The 18411-nt window shown below is 39.7% G+C and overlaps 1 protein-coding gene across 6 annotated transcripts in view; it reads left to right on the top strand.

Moving 5' to 3' along the window:
* Window positions 1-18411, top strand: part of LOC126299171 (serine/threonine-protein kinase NIM1-like) — a 511818-nt gene that overhangs the window by 253210 nt on the left and 240197 nt on the right. For 3 of the 6 annotated variants that reach the window (XM_049990932.1, XM_049990937.1, XM_049990936.1), the window contains 2 exons: window positions 6270-6339; window positions 9822-9888. In XM_049990932.1, coding sequence (XP_049846889.1) covers window positions 6270-6339; window positions 9822-9888 — 137 coding nt within the window. The remainder of the gene's footprint in view (window positions 1-6269; window positions 6340-9821; window positions 9889-18411) is intronic. The other 3 variants (XM_049990935.1, XM_049990934.1, XM_049990933.1) reach the window with 1 other exon arrangement.

Below are 18411 nucleotides of genomic sequence, written 5' to 3'. Positions count from 1 at the left end.
ATGAAAGGGAAGCAGTGGTTGGGAAAGGAGTGAGACAGGGTTGTAGCCTCTCCCCGATGTTATTCAATCTGTGTATTGTGCAAGCAGTAAAGGAAACAAAAGAAAATTTTGGAGTAGGTATTAAAATTCATGGAGAAGAAGCAAAAACTTTGAGGTTCGCCGATGACATTGTAATTCTGTCAGAGACGGCAAAGGACTTGGAAGAGCAGTTGAACGGAATGGACAGTGTCTTGAAAAGAGTATATAAGATGAACATCAACAAAAGCAAAACGAGGATAATGGAATGTAGTCAAATTAAATCTGGTGATGCTGAGGGAATTAGATTAGGAAATGAGACACTTAAAGTAGTAAAGGAGTTTTGCTATTTAGGAAGTAAAATAACTGATGATGGTAGAAGTAGAGAGGATATAAAATGTAGACTGGCAATGGCAAGGAAAGCGTTTCTGAAGAAGAGAAATTTGTTAACATCGAATATAGATTTATGTATCAGGAAGTCGTTTCTGAAAGTATTTGTTTGGAGTGTAGCCATGTATGGAAGTGAAACATGGACGATAACTAGTTTGGACAAGAAGAGAATAGAAGCTTTCGAAATGTGGTGCTACAGAAGAATGCTGAAGATTTGATGGGTAGATCACGTAACTAATGAGGAGGTATTCCATAGGATTGGGGAGAAGAGAAGTTTGTGGCACTACTTGACTAGAAGAAGGGATCGGTCGTTAGGACATGTTTTGAGGCATCAAGGGATCACAAATTTAGCATTGGAGGGCAGCGTGGAGGGTAAAAATCGTAGAGGGAGACCAAGAGATGAATACACTAAGCAGATTCAGAAGGATGTAGGTTGCAGTAGGTACTGGGAGACGAAGCGGCTTGCACAGGATAGAGTAGCATGGAGAGCTGCATCAAACCAGTCTCAGGACTGAAGACAACAACAACAACAACAACAGTAGTGTGTGTCTTTGTTTTGGTGTGTGAAACAGCATGTACCTCCTAGGTTATGTCATAACAAATACTATCAGAAACTGCTCTGTAGAAATGGATATTCAACTTATTCTAACCAACGATTTACCAAGATTTAAAAACTCGAAATTGAACCTTCTTGCTGTGCTAAGCATATTCTCATAAACTACTCTTTAGGTGAGTCAACCACTGACCAAGTCTGAGTCAGCCGTAACGGCGCATTTACAAAAAACTGGATATACTGTAACAAGTTCAGAAAATAATCTGGAAATTCTGTTTAAGGAGAGCAAGAGGATCATGTTAAATGTATAGGAGAAATTCAAAGCATGGAATCCGTAAAACGTGGGCCCAAGCATACTTTGAACAATCAAACGGAAATAAGACGTTGTGGCTCCTCGCTAATTTCGATTATTTAAGCTCTGTCAGTTGAAGATCATATTATGAAGTTTGACTCCCATGTGGGTTATGCAGCCACAGAAAGATTATGGCCCTTTGGATACTTTAACGACATTTAGATGTTATTATTGTTTTACAAAAAGAGTGTTTATTAATGTTTACATTTCAATTAATCGTCAGTATTATAGCCTCAATAGATGTAATACATCATAAGACAGAAGAAAAAAATTCCGATTTATGGTGACATATAATCTATATTAATCTCTTTCTGATATTTGTGTATGCTTTTAAATTATTTCCGTCAGACACTACAAACGTTATCACAATTAACTTCACTAACATCCGACGATGTCCCATAAGCTTCATTACTTAAAACTTCTTTCACATACTTCGGTGGGTTATAAAAATCAACATCAATAACACCATCAACTTTCGCCGATACATCACACAAATTTCCGCTCATGCATGCACTACATCAGAGTTCACAGTACACTCGAATTCTACCAAATTCGGATCTACCTCTTCCTCTGTAATATTTGCTCTCCTCTCAGATGTCTCGTATGCCTTAACATACCACCTAACCCGTTATTTTCACATTAAGCCATTAACAGCCACTCAGGATTCATGATATCATCGAGAGACATCGGTTCACTTCAATCAATAGAAATAAATGCAAAAATTCCTTCATCCAAGATACCTAAATCAGTCACTTCAACCTTCGCAACTTCAGCAGTTAAAACATCATCTTGACCTACCTTTAACAATATCTCATCCACTTCCGCCCATACATAATGAAATTCATCTCCAGCTGACGAGACTACTGCTAAACCGCATTCACAAATATCATCAAATATTTCCGTCGATACATCACAAAATTCATTACTAGCTGACGGAACTACAGTTACGCCATTTTCACAGGTAGATTCATCTCCTTCTGCCGACAAAAATTTATCTACACTCCTTTCTCCCACATTAATGTAATTGTTGCTACTGATCATAACTTCATCATAATTCATCATACACTCCACTTCACCCACATTCAGATCCACCTCAGGCCCTTTAACGATCACAAAATTTTCCATCAAACATACATTCATTCCATCATTCACTTTTCCCTTTCAGAAAATAAATTTTTCAGACCCCTATGGTTGTTTTCAAATTTCTCTAACATTATAAGAATGTTTCTTATATCCTCTTGATGGTTGTGCTGCTTATAATTATTCCCCGTTTTACTGTTACATTTTATTACATCCATTTCCAACATGTCTACTTTTCCGAATATTCGACAACCACTGAATTTTTGAAACCATGTGTCCTTTTGCAGTGCTGGTTTATTTTGCTCCCTGTGGCCCGAGATGCGGCAATCAGTAGTTTTCCGACCTCTTATTCTGGTGTTGCATTTCGTGAGGTGCTTGCCCCCCAGTCTTTCGCTAGCAGTTTTGATCTCCATTGCGAAAATTCCCTTTTCAATTTCTCCTCTAAAAATTGTTATTAGCATCACGATGACAATTATTTTGGTTATGATCACGATGGTTATTTTGATGATTATTGTGGTTCACACTCTAATACTCATTCCCTGTCCACTGTTTCCATTATATTGCTTGAATTTCAACGCCTGTTCTAATTTTTCAATAAAATCAAAGAACTCATCAATGGAATTTGTCATACTGTTGACAAGACGCTACAGAAAGTCATCCGACAAGCGTCTACTGAGAGTATTGATTTCCATTAACATTACCACCATAAGACTTACGTGCATCATCTTAGCCAGTTCATGGACCCAAACATTGCACATCAATCCACTTCCTTCTTTCAAACTTGGTCTGTTTAGGAACTCATTCTGAAGTCGCGTTTGTTTCGCTTCACTCCATAATTTATTCAGGGAACAACTGTCAAAACTTCATTAAATTTGTCCATGACTGTGCGTTGTCCTCAGTATGCAGCTTCACAAAATTAATTGTAGCCGCTTCCGGCATTCCTCTCAGGAAACATCTGTACATGCAGCAATGAAATCAACTGGATATTGTTTTCCATCATTTGCAGAACACTTTGTCATTCATAAATTAACCTAGGGAATACCTAATGCAATAGTATCCTGATTTGCTGCTAGAAAATTTAACTCTACCCCATACTTCTTTAGTCTGCTGTTCCCACAGGAAAGTTTCATTATTCTTTCCTGATTCAAAACGTTGCCTTTTTTTTAATTACCTCTTCTCAAGTTCCAACACTCTACCCGACAATTTGTAGATAGCTTTATTGGCCACTTCAAGTACATTTTGCACCTGCACGCAGTTAATGACATCGCTGCCCAGTTCGTCATGTATCTTTTCCGACCTGCCCCCAAAATATTTTTGCACTAAATCGAATACCGTATTAATCAGGCCAACCGCCCCAGAAAATTTACCACATCAGTCCTTATGGCCTCTAATTTTGAACTACACACCTTCAATATTCGATTTTATGTTTCCGACCCCGTCTTTGACACGTTCTACACTTGCCTGTTTTAAACTTTCTGCAGTTGCCTCTACTTTCTCAACTTTAGTGCCTAGCTGCGTTTTCAATGAGCCCCTTTCTGAATTTCAAGTTTGTCAGGACTTCCCTTAACGATGCCACTGAATCAGCCGCATTATCTTTCTTCTCTGATTTCAGATTATCTGCCCCACTAATATCGTCCCTACCAACGCTACCAAATTCAGTTTAAAAGACAAACTGGCCTACTTCTGTTAGGAAATACTCACGGCTTTTGATATATCCCACACGTAAATAGTGTTACTGATTCTCACACATGCAGATGCTGCAGTATCTTATGCTCGGAGTCCCCATGCAAGCTGCCTGTCGTGCAATAGATTTGGAACCCGGATCACACAATGTTGTAAAGTCATAGAATTGTTGTTGGAGCTCTGGCGGTATTAGATTTATGTCCTGTAAGTGAAAACTCGAATTACGACGTTACTTTGTGCATATTCCACTGAGTACTAACTTCTATAACGAGCATTCCATGCGACCGAACCAACTGCAACTTTACGTGATACTGCTCGCCTCTTAGAGAATTGGGCTATGCACAGCTCTGTTTAAAAACAATAATTCGATAATGTTCCAGGGTCGAGCAGCATACGTTTGTCGCGCCTGTAGCTAAATAGACTATGCATTGGGTAGAATTGCGGATCACCTAAAATAAATAGAAATATAAAATAAAAGATAAATTAATAATTAATTAAAATTGACCTGTTCTAGTGTATGTAATTGATGTAGACGACATCAGAGAATTCTGTTGAATGTTTATTCGAGAACGTAAATCTCGAATGAACGGAATGTGGTCAAATAATAACCGGTCATAACACAGATAGAAATAGAATAATATAGTATGCAATGAAGATGCTTCGAAAGCGTTAGGAGAATAGTAGCAAAATCCCCAAACTAAATAGCCATTGGATACGTACAAAAAACTAAGTCCACAATACACGAAATATTCGTCAGCTCAAAATAATTCAGAGCTCAGCACGACGATTTATTAAATCACACACGAGAGATAATGTTTAGAAATTCGTATTCTGTCTATTCTTAATTCCATAATGCAAGCGGTATAAATAAAGTTCTTCACTGGAGCACTTTCAGACCTTATGAAAGTTGGAGTCCTTTAAAAAGTTAAAGTATTGTAGCGGCCATTCACCGCTCGCATTCAGTCACCATCACCAACGAATCTTACACGTTCCGTCGCGTTGGGCATGTGTGCCTTCTCCCAGTACTAACGTAAAAGTCTCCATAATCGCTCCCTTGAGCACACCGCTCAAAAATGTTTTGTCTCCATCTGGCTCCAGCAGAGTTCCTACTTGCCCACTGGCTGAAGGTAGTAATCACAAAATATCCATCTACAGACATGACTTTGACTCAGTTTGACCACATTCCATCCTAAACTAGTATATATTGTAACAATAATTAAATAAATAAGTGTTGTAACCTTCCTGACACACTTGGACTTTTACACTAAATTTAAATAAAACTTTGTTCATAAATAAATAAGCTATTCTTGCGCAAATGCTGCTATGTTAAATGACATCAAAATGTCGTTAAATATTGCTTAAACAATCAATTACATCTGCTTGTTACAAGCGTCTTTGGTACACTTCCGAATAGTGTGTCCAGCTATCACGTGCAACTGACAGCTATTAAATCACCTTGGTTTTTAATATCAATTCTAATTATATATAAATAAAGCTCTTGGCAAAATATTAAAATATTTGTTAAATAACTACACAAGTATGTTAAAATAGGAGTTATTCATGCTGCATTCAGTTGCTGTGTTACTGTGGAGGATAGTATGTTCTGACAAACTTTTGCTCAAAGAAAGAGCTATAAAAACGTAAATAATCAATATGTAAAATAGGTACAGGTACACAGCTTTGAGATGATTTAGTGCAGTGCTATCTTCTGAGATATCGTTTACTGGATTCGCATGACTATTGTTATTTTCTACATTTATCATTGTATATCAGTATTATCGCACCTTGGCTGCAGAAAGAGAGACTACTAAAATCTGAGAGGAGATAGTGTAAATGCTTTCTAGTTAGGATCAATGGAACCAACCGTGGTAATACTCAGCTATTTCAATGGCCGATTCAGACATACACGCCGTGCAGTTGCTAGTACCCATAAAGCAACCATATTGAGGAATGGCTTTGTGGGGAAGTTTTATCAAATGCTGAGACAGTGATTTAATTGTACTGTATCGTAAGGAAGGAGACAGGTAAGATCAGAAAAATATAAACGTATTAGCCTCGTCTCTATAATGTACAAGTTACTCACTGGAGTTATTTTGATACACAAGAAGAAACATCCGATTTTAATCAATGACGAGACAATTAAAGCCAAGTTCCTAGGTTCATGTGTGCAATTTCAATGCTACTTGTGTGTTGCAGGTTGTCAACATGGAGGCGTAGACAATGCCGTCAGCGCGGCTGCCTGGACTACCCAACCAGGTCGCCTCAGGTGCGTCGCTGTGGCCCTGCCCTAACTGAGAACACTAACCGCTTTATTGCACTTTACTAACAACACTTTTTATATTGCGGTGCGTCCACAACCTCTGAATATGTCAGAGCGCTATGCTACGCAATTTGAGAGGAACATCTGCGTAATTAAACTTCGTGTCCTAACTTTTACACTTCTCTGTATCAAAGGCATTTCCCCAGAAAATTTTCTCAGTGGAAAACTGTGTTGAAATGACATCGGAGGGTCTGTAATCGTTAGATTTGATCTGCTGAAATGACTGTAACTTTATCATGTTGAGGTCTGATCAAAGAGAATACAGGAGCTTGAAGTCCCGTCAAAAAGAACACAGAAGGCGCCAAGGGAGAGCACAGTACATTCATATCAAATGAAGACAATGATTTGAGACAGTAAGAAAACAGATTTCTATATGTGATGCTCCAGCGTAATGCTGAAGATATGAGTAGGTAGGATAACTAATGAAGTTTCGAATTTTGGACAAAAAAATTTGTGGCACTACTTGACTAAGAGAAGGGGACAGTTGATGGGACGATTCCTGAAACTAAGAGAAATTGTCGATTCTGTAGTGGAGGGAAGTATATGGAGTAAAAATTGCATAGAAATTCCACGCCAGGTTCAAATCTTCGTATTTTGCAATAGTTATGTATAAATGAAGAGGTTTACATAGAATAAACCAACGTAGAGAGCTGCATTAAACCTGGTGTTCAGACTGAATTCACAACGACAATCATACAGTTCACTCTTGTAAATAAGTCAATACGTGCAAGAACAATCGTTGCACTAGCAGTGTAGTTTAGCGAAAGAGGCGCAGTCATATTTACCGTTCCATCAAATGGAGTGCGACGAAGATCATTGTCACTGGCGATATCATGGCGGATATTTTGATCCGGCTTAACACGAACTGTCTCCAGCTCTGGATGCACAGACGGTTCCGTGAATTACTACACGCCATCATTCTTCAAGCATCATTCTCCACCTGTGGCCATGATACGTATCAGGCGCTCTTTTCGTCAACGAGACTTCTACACTCTACTGTTTCTTATTCTGTTAAACCGTAATACAGGCCATTTTCCTAAAGGCATTTGTCTTCCCAATCAATCATAACTATGTGCAAGAAGGCTAAATTTCCAAGAGCATGCTGAGTACGTTATTCGAGTGATTTTTTTTAAGCACATCGTCCACGAGCTGTATGGGTAAGGGTGCTGACCATAAATTGAAAGTGCCAATGACAACAGCGAACAATGGGCTGAACAAACGTTCAGAGAAACCTGACTTCATGCAGACACCATAAATTCCTTTCGGTATACGTGAAGGACCGAAAGTTCGCTGCCGAGCTGAATATAACACTCCTTCACTACGACACTGCAGCAGTTACGTATGGATTTTTCGTGTTCAACCTTCTCTCCAAATGTAAAGTTGTCGATTGTGAGGCTCAACACTGAACTAGGACAATTCGGAAAACGAAACATGAGTTTATTCACTATACGGATCCTCCGTCGAACGGTGTATAGCTTCGTGATTTGAACAGGACATGCACCACGAGCATCGAGACTATTTTTCTAAAAACCACTGCTGTTAGTTTACATTGGTCTTTCCCTATCAGAATTTTTAAGGCTTCCTGGAACTGAGTTGCTTGTTTCAATAGACAGTGAGCAAAAGGGATGAACGTTCTGTGGCTGCGTTTACTTGTGAACAACTCCGCTTTTCACTCGTCTTTGAATAACTTCCACTTTTTTTAAGCCAGTTCACAGTTGTTAAACTGCACTTACCTCAGTGACCTAAAAGATCTTACTCCATAACTGTTTCTACTTCATCACTGGTTTTTTGCATCACAGTTTCTGATAAAGGTTTCTGAGAAGTTTAATCATCTTTACACTAGAACTAAACGACAAATTCAAGCTCTCCAATACTTGAGCAAGGGCGTATGTATCAAGTTGATTTTGCAAGGTGAAAAGCGTGATTTCTTTTTCGGTTTCTGTAGCAGTACTAAATACTTATTTTCAAAGTTGTCTGAGACACAAAATAACACCTCGATTGTTTCGGGATACGTCTGACGATTTCCTTTGTTGTTTTGACCTATGCACTAGCAATCCTGCTCAGAGATTGCCACATATGCACACTACCTGCAAAACTAAATTTTTGAACTGACAAAGACATCTGTTCGCATACAGCCAGTGCCTTTTTATCATTGCTGATCTGCACATCTGGATGTAGTCTTCGATTATATACTTTCTTTAGAAGCTTCCATCCAGCTAAAGTTATGTCAGTGTTTATCCTATTCGGTATTACCTTCATTATAGAAAGCAGTAGTAAACCAAAGTGTTTTCACTTACTTGAATAATGCTGACACCTACATCATTTTTGAGGGTGCTAAACCAAAAATTGATATTGATTTTGAATATAGTTCGTGTTTGGACGCCTGTCCAGCCCCATTGATTAGCATTCACATTTCTCTTCATTGAAACGTTGCAGAAGCATGTTATATCTAATCGTTGATTCCAAGCTGTCCATTATTTTGTTGTCCAATCTTATCCGCAATATTACTCTGTTGATACAACTCACGATAGCTGTTTCGAAAAGTATTCTATATACCTGAATTGTACAATAAAACGTTCTAGTCAATAAAAATATTTTTGTTTACGTCATAGGGAAATCTCTGTTGCAAGAGGAAGTGACATATAGAATCTTTATTGTACACTCATCAGGACAAGAAAAAAGCTAATGTCTGATACGCGTATTTATTACTGAATTTTAACAGAAATTCATTAATCTGTATCTACATCTGTATCTACATCTGCATCTACGTATATACTCCGCAAGCCACTGTATGGTGCATAGCAGAGTGTACCCTGTACCATCACAGGTCATTTCCTTCCCTGTTCCACTCACAAATAGAACTCCGTACGAGCCCAAAGTTCTCTTATCTTGGTGATCCTTACGCGGTATGTATAATGGCGGCAGTAAGACCGTTCTGCAGTCTTATTAAAATGCCGGTTCTCTAAATTTTCGCAATAGTGTTTCACGAAAAGAACGTCGTCTTCTGTTCACGGATTACCACTTGATTTCAAGAACCATCTCCGTAATACTTGCGCTTTTATCGAACCTGCCGGTAACAAATCTAGCAGCCCACCTCTGAACTGCTTTCATGTTTTCCCTGAATCTGACCTGGTGCGGATCCCAAACACTCGATCAGTACTATAGAATGGATCGCAGCAGTTACCTTAAATTCTCCCAATAAATTGAGGTCGTTTATTCGCGTTGGCAACTACTGTCTTTATTTAATCCTACGTTTCGTTAGTCTTAAAGTCTAAGTACATGTGATTCACCATTTCCTTCCTCCAACCTTTATATGGTGTGCCAACAGTATCAATGCTTGGTCTGTGTTGCGTTTCAATTAATGTTGTTATGGATGAGTAAGGTAGAAGCAAATGTAACACGTTACCGGCACATAGCTTACTTTTCAGGAAGGGGTAAAGACGACCAACGAGGTCAGCCTGCCAATTCGCCGGATGGATTATCACCAACAATCTCGTAAGTCCTCACGGCATAATACAACGTAACATTAGAAATTGTCTCTCTCCCTTGCCAGTCAAATTAAGAAGACAAAAATTTGTTCATTTCATGTTCGTATAGTTGTGTATTAAGAATTTAGCAGTAATCCATGTGACTGCACCGCCAATTCCTGGCTGTCTCCGAAAGACTCTCTGCGACCAGCGCAGCCACGGTACCAGCGTAATAGGATGCCGCGCCGAGCAGACCCTCATTCTGCATTCAGCATTCGTTCTGTATTCTGTATCCTGCATGTGTACTGTAAGTGTTATTAGTTAGCCTCTGTTGTTATTATGAACCTGCCTACCTCAAGTACACTCAGCGGATTGTATTCTAAACTTTCTTGTATTGAAGTTAAGCAAAAGAACATTTACCAAACACTACGTGTGGACCTCGTTGTTTTGACTTCGTCACACAACACAACGACTGCTCGGCATCCACCTCCGGACCGAACAAATAAGAAACACGTCACAAAATAAAATCAGCGCAACTAAGCTCTTTTTCCTACATTTCGGCGATTTTGATATCAAAGGATTATTGAGGCGAACGACGATACAGTCCAGTTTACTCTAGAAATGTTACCGGGGAATTTGAATAATATTGATTTCTTTATTATCAGCCCGTTACTCAAGTATCTAGAAAAATGGCTAGAACGGAAACTGTGTTAAGAAAAGTGAAAGAACTAACCTTAACAGTTACTCATAAAGTCGTTTGCGCACCCTGGTAGCTATCCCCAACCATGTTACGTCCTAAGCAGATCGGTTTGATCGTTGGTTTTCTATTCCACATTACTCAGTTTAGAATTCTGTCAGTTCTGTTATTTAACCCAAAAATTAAAATTTGTCCTGTAGAACATGTGCTTATTATTGCAAATTTTTAGCACTTCATAAATATATCCGACCGCCGTGTCATCCTCAGTGAAGGACGCTGATACGAGGGGCGTGGGGTCAGTACACAGCTCTCCCGATCGTTATAATGGTATTCTTGACCGAGGCCGCTCCTATTAGGTCGAGTAGCTCCTCAATTGGCATCACGAGGCTGAGTGCGCCCCGAAAAATGGCAACAGCGCATGGCGGCCTGGATGGTCAGCCATCCAAGTGCCGACCACGCTCGACAGCGCTTAACTTTAGTGATCTCACGGGATCCGGTGTATCCACTGCGGCAAGGCCTTTGCCGCACTTCATAAATGTGGAAATTATTATTTAAGTGCAAAAATATATTAAACAAAAACATGCTTCACCAAAATTAGGAATCTGTACAGACGGGTCTCTGGCTTACAAGGAAACAGGTTTAATGCCTGAGAAGCAATCAACAAATGTCTTTGTATACCATTCGCATTATTTCCATGACTTCTTCATCCATTGGTTCACAAGCAGTTCACACTGGTTTAGAGTATACGACAGAAAAACCCTTCCGATAATGTTCTTGTTGCGCACCACTGTTCCGATGTGATGAGTGTACTGCAACATAATCTGGACATGTGTGTTTGGCGCTAGACTTTATAGACATTATCGACCGATTACTCGTTATTGTCCAAGTCTTCACACCTTTTAAGAAAAGGCTGTCGTATTGGAAACAAGGAAACGCACAGCTCGCCATCCAAATGGTAAACAAGCAAGGATCGCTAATCATGAAGTTTTACCTATTGCGTGAATACACTATAGAAGGAATAATATTTGATAAAATTTTTAGGTGATATTGAATGTATAGGATGTGACAATTAGTATACAGATGTGCCATCTCTAGCAGCAACAATGTCTCTATCCAAAAGGGGCATCGAGCCGAAAATCATTACATGCTACTTTAATTTAATGTCCGAATCAATCAATCGTATTGATTAATGATTAGTGCGTCCTACTCTCGTAAACCAACGACTAGATGATTGCAATGAGTGCGAGGTCTCGAGACGATGTTGTCCAGAGAAACAATCGAACACCTTCTCCATCAAGGTAGACCAGGCGCACAACAACAGGCGCCTCTCTCTCTGCTCCTCCTCCAAGGGAAGGCGCAACAGTGGTCTCTATGGTCACAGTCTGTGGTGCTCCGGATATCGTCACATTCACCTTGTGGAAATGTACTTTTAGCTGTAAATTGGTCTAAGATATGAAGCAATTTGTACAACGCAATTTTTTTCAAAGTGAAAATTTCAAGCTACTTTAAATAACCAGGAAACGGGCTGAATAAACACAGAAACAAATAAGAAATAATAGTATTGACCGTGTGGACACTTGTCTTGTAGCAACCTAGCCCAGTTTCCCCACATAACATAGTTATACGATCCTACACCGCCGAGCGAACAATATTTCTGTGTTACCGGGCGCTAGTCTTGTGAGTTCGCTGACATCTTACATGGCGCACATATTTTTGACAGTTTTGAGGTCGCAACCAACGCGAGCAGCAATATACTAGAACGATAAACCTCACTCTCCATAATCCATGATTCTGTTGGATTCCGATACGTGTTGGCTGGCGTTTCTTCCTCTTACACGAGGCATTACAAGATCTTACAAACGGACAACATTTTAATACGATTTTTAACTGAGAAACCCATTGTATACTCGTGCTTTATGCACAAAATGTAGATGGGTGACTCACCTAGTTTTGGTGGTTGTTCTGGAAAGATAATCAGTTGCATATCCAAGTAAACAGTACACTTCACACAAATTCGACATATGTTGCAGTTTTAATGGCCAGAAATGCATGATTAAATAGTATAAATGTCAATGTCCTGTCAACAGTGACATCATCAAGACTGTAAAACATACTGGGCTTTGATGATATAACCGGAAGTTTCTGGTGGCACCCCTCTGTTGATCTGTTGTAGCGATGCAGTTGATCACTGCAACGATAAAAAAAGGGTGAGAGTGAATGGAAGGGGAAGGGAGAGATTGGATTAAAACAAAGACCACTGGACTACGAAGAACACAAAGGTGCAAAGGAGGAGACTTTCGGAATGGCACAGACGTCTGAATTCGTAACCAACCCTCCCTGGAGTTAAATGGAAGAGGACACCGCTGTCCTGTGGAGTAGAGGGATCTTCAAAGGCTAAGGAAGTACATTTCAACAAAAAAAAACTCTCATCTGTGTTAGCAGAAAAGAACAACAATCAAGCTCTGATAAACGCAAAGTTATCAACAAATGAAACGGACAGTGCAAATGAGGAGTGGGAAGAATTCAAGACAACGTTAGTCAACTGTGCTGTACAAGTCTGTGGTAAAACAACTGGTAACGTAAAACAGTAGGAAACCGCCTGGTGACATGATAGGGTAAAGGAAGCTATTAAAGGACGGCATATTAGAAAAAGAGTAGAGAAACATAAACTAACGGGATCAAATCAGTAGATGCCCATAAACTAGCCACATTGGCATACGCATATCGGGACAGGAAACTTAGGGTTGAAAAGGTTGTGAAATAATGACAGGAGAGAAGTTGGGAAATATTCACGCAAAAGCTAGAGGAGGACAGCAATGGAAACAAGTGAATACTTCAAGGATTGATAAAAAGCAATAGGTCAGATACCGAAAGCATAACAGCGATAGAAAGGGAAAATGAGAGTATAGTCTGGTATCAGAGAATATACGAAAAAATACTTAAAATGGTTCAAATGGTTCTGAGCACTATGGGACTTAACATCTGTGGTCATCAGTCCCCTAGAACTTAGAACTACTTAAACCTAACTAACCTAAGGACATCACACACATCCATGCCCGAGGCAGGATTCGAACCTGCGACCGTAGCAGTCCCGCGGTTCCGGACTGAGCGCCTATAACCGCTAGACCACCGCGGCCGGCCGAAAAAATACTTAAACACACTGCTGAATAGCAAGAACATAAAAAAGGTGGAATAGGAAATAAAGGATTTATCAAAACCTGAAGTGCAACAACCTCGGCAGAGACTAAGAATCCATGAATCAGACAAAAGGAAGCAAATCAACCTGGCCATATGAACTGACAGCAAACACGATCAAGTCAGCAGCCATCCCAGGAATACAGTGGCTAGATCGAACACTGAGAGTCGTTTCGAATTGAAATAAACTTCTTGATGACTGGAAGATGGAGATTATAAACCAGTGTTCGACAAAGTAAGTAGGATAAAGTGTTCTAATTATAGAGGAATCACCCTGTTATCACACCTGTCTTTAGATATTGGTAAAGATTATTGAGAATTGATTAAGATCGTCATTAGAAAACCAGTTTGAAGAGGAAGAACATGTATTCAGAAGCAGCGTAGGACCAACAGACCTCATATTTAACCTAAGAAGGTTGATGGAAAGGTATTGGGAGAAGGTTAAAAACCTCATAATGTTCCTGGAATTGGAAAAAGTGTATGACAGTGTGGCAAGGTGTAAGATCTGGGAGTGTTTAGAAACAACTAATGGTTCCAAACTCCGTAATAAGGGAGGTGCAAATGCTATTTGAAGGCTGCAAAAATTGTGTACAAATGGGTAATTACAGATCGGATTTGTTCAGGAAAGAGAGAGGAGTGCAACGGAGTAGTGCAAGTGCATTTTCCCCGTTAGTTTTCCATGTGTTTATAAATGTGATTGTGAAGGCAGTCACGGAAATAGTGAATGGCAATATCAATGTTTTAGTCTTTGCTGATGTAGCTGTTTGGGGAGAAACGGAACTAGATGTACAGTAAAGATTGGATGAATGGAACTCCAACTTTAAAGAGTTCTAGTTGATCCCAAGCAAGAACAACACTGTTGCAATGGTTATGAGAAGGATATCTTTCCAGGGCAACCTGATGATAGATGGAGAGGAACTGAATGTATGGAAGCTCTCAGTTGCCTAATAAGTACAACAGCAAGGAATGGAACTGCCAAACTAGTACTACAGAACAGAGTATGGAAGGGATATGTTGCATTTTCCATCAAGGGCGGAACCTTGTGTGGGACAAGAGAGTTACTGCGAGAGCCAAACAAACCATGTTTAAAACGTACCTCCCGCCGATTGCGGAATACAGGTTGGAGTGCTGTGTAATTAACAAGGCATATTCGTGCAAGTTAAAAGTATACGAAATGAAGTTTCTGCGCTCATCCTTGCGGAAGACCAGAAGACATAAAATTAGGAATGAAGAGATCAGAGAAGAGATGTAAGTGGATCTGTCAAGGACTCAGAGACTGAGTACTGCACGGTTCAAGTGGTTTGGACATGTGAAGAGGATGGAGGATAGCCGCCTGCAAAACAATACTTGGATAGAATGCGCAAAAAGACAGGGCGACGTAGAAGAAGATGGCTGATCAGGTTAAGGAAGATCTCACGACTAGAGGAGAAAGTGGAAAACAATATGAGGGCAAAAAGTATATCAAGATAGAGTAAAATTGAGGCAAATTGTTCATAAAAACCCATCCGGCTCGCTGGAAGGATACATAGAGGACAGGACTGTGAATGCAGTCACTGTTTACCTAAATCTGAGACCAGCATTTTATAGTCTGATAACCAATGACGAGCAAAACAGTACGCAAGCTTCCGTGACGTATGTCTCTGCTGAACCGGTCTAAGATGCTATTCTTGTGTGCTTCTCAGTCCATCTTACTCTTTTACATTGTGATAGAACTAATATCTAAAATTGTTCAAAAAAACCTCAGTGATGAATATTGGCCAGGTCTGCGCGAATAATTCTCATACCTTGAAATATTGAAAAAGGTACTGAATTAGCGTTGTGTGGTATAGTAATTCACGTATAATTTTTTATTACTTCTCTTGGTCTTTTCTTCGTAGTTTTCTCAATGTCTTTCATTGACCCAGTATGTTTGACTATGTTTCGTGTTTAAAGGGGAGAGATCCAGGACCATGATTTTGGTTATGCGTTAACTTTAGAACTGGTTTGTTGAGTAAATTTTTCTTATGCTTGCTTACCTCTTTTAATGCTGTGTTTTGAAGAACACATCTTAAGACGCAAAATATTTAATTACAATGGTTCAAATGGCTCTGAGCACTATGGGACTCAACTGCTGTGGTCATCAGTCCCCTAGAACTTAGAACTACTTAAACCTAACTAACCTAAGGACATCACACACATCCATGCCCGAGGCAGGATTCGAACCTGCGACCGTAGCAGTCGCACGGTTCCGGACTGCGCGCCTAGAACCGCGAGACCACCGCGGCCGGCATTTAATTACAAAGACATTTCTATAAAACTGTCCGTCTTAACACAGCATAGGATCATAACAGACAGTTCTCAACGACTTCTACAAAACCCCTGTCGCAACTACTTAAAATGTGCCAATAAGCAAATATTTTAGCGATATATATAATTGCGCTAAGATGTTGGTCTGAGATCGATATACATAAACAAAGACAAATTTATGTGTAATATATAATTTTGATAACTGACATTAAAAATATTATAAGTGATCATAAAAATTGTAGAGCTAATAATAATAATACTCATTGCAGGTGTTTTCAAAATTATGAAACATTTTTCCAAAATTATTTAATATTGGGTTCTTCTGTTTGAAAAGCTTTTCACTGCATATTTTTGCATCTGAATAGAAACAAATTATACTTTGCCATCTGTTTAACGTAAGTAAAAATCAAAAAGTAGCGTTCTGTAAAAAAAAAAGTCATTGGATCAGGTAGTGACTATATTGTACGTATCTTATCGTATACTAAAACTAAAAGCATGCCACTCACAATTTCCATTATATCAGCTACCTGATTATTTAGTAGTTTGCCGATAAGTTTCTGAGAGTCACGTGACTGTGTGACTCGCACACACAGGGCGTACAGAAGAAAGGAGTTTACACCTAAGCACAAGTCTCTAAAAGCGCGAAAATCTTCAAACGAGACTTCCACAAAATTTTGTGGGCTGGTTAGTAACGCAAGGTGGTACTCCGTCCATTATGGGTCGAAGTGCTAATTGAAGGGCGTGTCAGAGACACGAGGATTTCTCCGCATGAGAAGACGCCGACCTGTAACTGGAACACGAGACGGGACACAGCCACAACGCTGCCATCCGTATCGACCGGTGGCGCTCCCCAACAAAAACAAACGATGGTATGTTGGGATGGAGCCGGGTATCCACTCGACAGCTGGTGCACGCGTGCGGCGTTCTCTTACGCAACCCGCTCAAAAGCACGATAACGCCCCCGTGCTTCCGCGTCAACTGCCCGGCCGCCGTAGGCTCTCACGTTAATGTTAAGCAGTTACTGTCTTGCCTCCGCGCATCACTGTGGCTGGCAACATGCGTTTGATGAAACTAGTGTAGCACAGGTAACTGTTACAGATCTTGTCTAAAGGGCAAGAACTGGCTTTCTTTACAGGCCAGGAAAATGTATTACATATATTGTCAGTAAGCAAGTAGACTAACTTGTTTATAAGTAGTTTTCTGAATGTTCTCAGCTTTCGCTAATGTCATTTGTCGGCCACACGCCGTAAAGTGGCTTTAGACGTAGATGCAGATAACTGCGATCAGAAACGAAAACAGTTATCTTCAAAAATGTTATGCAAAGAAACAAAAGGGCTAACATACGAACATGCCGACTCTTAAGCATAACAGGCGTCTTCATCCGCCGTCAAAAGCGCCGACTAACGCAAGTATGATGGGGCTCATCTCTGAGGTAACTGATGCTAATTGTTTCGGTGATTTCTCTAAATCGTTTCGGTGATTTCTCTAAATCATTTCGGTGATTTCTCTAAATATTTTGGTGATTTCTCTAAATCATTTCGGTGATTTTGTTTTGGAAAGACCATGGCCTACGTTATGCCCTGTTGTTCTCCAGTACTAACTTATTCCCTGTCTATAATGAGTTCATCATTGACAGAGACGTTGTACTCTAATCTTTCTTCTGTTCGAAACATTTTGAAGGCAAAAATACTCCACTTCAGTATTTGGTCAGCAGTGACCAGAGAAGCAGAGTTCTTAATCACCGGAGTTTGTACCAGTATCCCGTGTTAAACAAGAACTCGTAATTACTTTCTGCATTGTCTCACGGATGGAGCACGTGCCGATGTTAATCAAGTTACCCTCTCTGACTGAGGGGAACAGTAGTTGCGACACCAATGAGTTGCATTCTTCTCATTCCTTTCATTTCCATAATCAGATAAAACAACACAATAATGTACTGCACAAACAGTCCCCACAAGCTTCTTTATACAATTCAAACAAACTCGAAAAGAAGAAGCAACCTGCTACTCCCGTCACGTCCTGTTTTATCGGCATTTGAGAACTCTTAATGATGTAAAGATCTTAAGTGTTTTGTTATGAAATCGTTCACAAAAATAACTGGGACAAGTAGTGAATGTAATAGGACAAGTTGTCAGAACAGTACACTGTCGCTACACCACAGTCGTTAATGAGCGTTATATCTCTGTATTTCTCTGAACAACAGTTCTCTAATACCTTCATGAAAGAGACATCAGAACCTAAAATAAAACGTAGTTTCTTCAGTATCTCAAAATTGTATTAAGCGTTAATTATAAACTTCTAGATCAACTGATTCCAAGTAGAATAGCTTCTGCAATTCAATGTCTCATCTCAGCTGGGAAAGCTGCCTTCCGG

The sequence above is a fragment of the Schistocerca gregaria genome, chromosome X, assembly GCF_023897955.1.
Source record: "Schistocerca gregaria isolate iqSchGreg1 chromosome X, iqSchGreg1.2, whole genome shotgun sequence".
Taxonomy (NCBI): Eukaryota; Metazoa; Arthropoda; class Insecta; order Orthoptera; family Acrididae; genus Schistocerca; species Schistocerca gregaria.
This window is presented reverse-complemented; position numbering and strand designations above follow the sequence as displayed.